At 44.7% G+C, this 3,274-nt stretch overlaps 1 protein-coding gene across 1 annotated transcript; it reads left to right on the top strand.

Annotated features, from left to right (window-relative positions):
• The first annotated feature begins 2,099 nt into the window (after nt 1–2,099).
• On the top strand, nt 2,100–2,717 carry tmem275a (transmembrane protein 275a). Its single transcript, XM_062429725.1, has one exon. It carries the CDS (start codon nt 2,100–2,102, stop codon nt 2,715–2,717), a length of 618 nt encoding a protein of 205 aa, XP_062285709.1.
• The last annotated feature ends 557 nt before the right edge of the window (nt 2,718–3,274 follow it).

A 3,274-nucleotide genomic window follows, 5' to 3' on the forward strand; every position in this document is an offset into this window, starting at 1 on the left:
TTAAAACTTTAAAAATAGGGTATTATTAAAACTATTATTATTCTATTCTAGGCAGCTACAGCAGGGAAGCAGCTCTACTAGCATGGAAGATGAGGTAGATAAATCTCACACTGCTATAATAAGGCAGCCGGCAGTTCCACATGCCGCACAAAGTGCCCTTATTTTTCACTGAGCACCTGCCCCCCAAATTGTCTGTGCACGCCACTGGTTGTGAGTATATTCAAAGACATAATGCATTCCCTGGACCCTTACCATAACTGTAGATATCACAACTTAATGCCTATAGGCTCAACCCTCACTCTAAACTGAACCTAAACCTAAACCTAATCCTAACCTTATTACCAATACTTGACCCTCAAATTGCCCCTTTGAAGCTGTGAGGATTGTCCTCACACACACACACACACACACACACACACACGCACGCACACACACACACACACACACACACACACACACACACACACACACACACACACACACACACACACACACACACATCCACCGGTTCTGAGAGGAGGAAAGATGCTCTGACTGCTCGGCAGATTAAAAATATGAAATATGTCTACTTCGTACTGACAAGAGATGCCTTGCACACATTAGCTGCCCCCCCCCCTGCCCTCCTCCTCCTCATTTCCGTTGCAGGATGACCTGTCAGGTGATACGTGCGTCTCTGTCCACATCAGGAGCAGCGCGCCGTATTGCGTCTGTATGTCAACTCAGAAGAAATGCCACCTCACATAAGTGATCCTTTCCTTCCCGTTGGATTTTATGTTCCTCGGCAGATGGGATCGCCTGGCCACTGATTGAATGGCTGTCATGACATCTGATGCCCTTAAAACCGTGAAGCTACAGGATGAAAATGCGCCGGTTGGCGTTCACGCGTCCTCTCAACCTCTCAGTAATTACGCTCCATAATTAGACTGGGGATGGCGTTGAAAATCCGCGTTGATTAAACAATGGAAAGACCTTCAGTACATCGACATAAAGGGTAAGATGGGGTTTTCAAATGTTATTATTATTACGGATTAATGTTGCAGGAATGCCACACGAGTGCAGTACCCATTTACATGTTTCCTCACCAGTTTAATCGTACTGTTATAGTTAGGGTCTTATATTTTACAGATATTCACATATGGTTGTTCTCCCTTTTCTCCTTCACTCGCTCTTCATTTTCACTGAATGCTCTTGAATGGGTGCATGCAGGAATGAAAGGGCTGATTTGATTGCAACTAAATACTAGTGGCCTATATGGCATGAATGAAGCAGCTGCAATGCGATATTTCAAACATTTTACTTGACAAATTAACAGCGCACATCAACGATTCTGATCAATCATATTTTTAAAGCAGCATTTTCTTAAATGGGGATGCGGGAGTCACATGTGCATGCATCGTATTTGTAATATACTTAGTTATCATGTAATTATGCTTTATTATGCTAGAAAAATCACCAGCTGGCTCCTGTGAATGCTGCCATCAGTAGCTCTCACCTGTTGTTCTGTTATTCTACATTTAAATGTTGTGTGGTGCTCTCTACTTTCCCATGTGTTGTTTTACATATGGCCTATTTTCAAGATTTCAATTGAATTGTAAGCCTTCCTTCCATGTTGATTGGTATAAACTCACTAAGATAGACTACAGCCGCACTGCAAGTGCCATCTAGATGCCAACTCTAACTCACAGAGTGTCCAGTGTTTTCTATGTGGAGATCATCACATATTTATCATATTATGTCAATCAACTTACTTTAATTTAGAGCATCAGCAGGGCAGAATGACGAATGTTGAGACTCACGGAGGACACTTCACTATGCCCACAATGATTATTAGATAGCCATCCATTGACAGAGCAAAGAATAAGAGCAGTTTAATGAGTGCACTTATCAGAAACAGAGTTTCTTTCCTTTCATTGTATGTGTATCTAAAAAAAAAACTCTTTTAGCTGTCATGTGTTGTCATTTACAGACAAAGATGTTTCCTCGCTGTGAATTGGACACAGTTTATTTAAACATTGCCATGGGGAAGAGTTTGGACTGAAGCACAGGACAATTTCATAACACAAGTGGAAAAAAGAGAGAGAGAGCCCGGAAGTTAAGACATGGTCATCAATGAAAGAAACACCGGCACTCCCGTACCTAAAAAGGAGCCACAAAAGAAGAACAAGAGGACGTCTCGCCCTCATGGCCTGCCCTCTCCGGCACTCTGCTGTGCCTGTGGCCTATGCATCATGCTGGCTGGACTCAACATCACCCTGGTGGGAGCGTTTGCGTTCAGCACACCGTTGCCTTCTGCCAACCCCTCGATCATTATTGGACCTATCCTACTGCTGGTGGCCTTCTCCTTTTTCGGGGCCTGTTGCGTGTGCAGCCGCCTCCCCCCTCCCCACAGCTCGAGGTCTAAGGTGGGTGGCAGGGGCACGGGCTTGATGGGACATGGTGGGCTGGCTGGAGGAGCAGCGTTTGAAATAGAGACCAGCGAGCACACGCTGCAGGATACTACAGCTGTGCAGCTGAGTCCCACATCTTCCCCTGGATCATCCCGGGTGTCCAGCCCAGACAGAGAGGCCCCTGATGCAGCCCCACCAGGAGCCTGCAAGCTCTTCACCATGGAGGCCAATGGCCCTTCTTCTGTTTCAGCCACTGTAGTTTACTCAGCCTCCACAGCAGCAGGAGGTGAGGTGAGGCTCAACCTGCCACGTGAAGAAGTGGTGACCTAGCAGGGCAGAAACTCTGCCCAGGCCGGAGTGCTAGCAGTGTAAATAACCTTCTGGGTCGAGGGCTTGCCGAGTGTGATTGTGTCCTCTAGTTTATGTTGTGCCATATTTCTGGTTGTGACAAGTCGTCCACAGTATGCTTTTGATTTCTCTTGCTGGTAATTAGCATGCAAAATAAAATGAAACATCCCAGTATTTGTGGATAATAGGTTTTGGAATTCAAATTCCTACCTCTCTTGTGCTGTTTTTCCTACAGCTATTTGTTTTTAACGTGGGGCATTATGAACAGTTTTCATGTGGAAATCAAACTAAGTGTCTGAAACCACGAACATTTATGTTCACTGTTACTGTGGTTAGTGGAAACCTCGCCTGTCAACAGTGATTTAAGAGGGCTCGCCTGAAAAATGTCATTAATTTGTTCTGAAACTCTAAAGATTCAATGTGAAAGGTCAGTAGTGAAAACTAGAGTTGAATTGTACAGGTATGTTTGTGGTGACATTTGGCATTTTGTGTGCCGTTCTCAGTGTTGAACTTGTTTTGGGGGCATGAAACATTATAGG

Source organism: Scomber scombrus, chromosome 11, assembly GCF_963691925.1.
Source record: "Scomber scombrus chromosome 11, fScoSco1.1, whole genome shotgun sequence".
Classification (NCBI taxonomy): domain Eukaryota; kingdom Metazoa; phylum Chordata; class Actinopteri; order Scombriformes; family Scombridae; genus Scomber; species Scomber scombrus.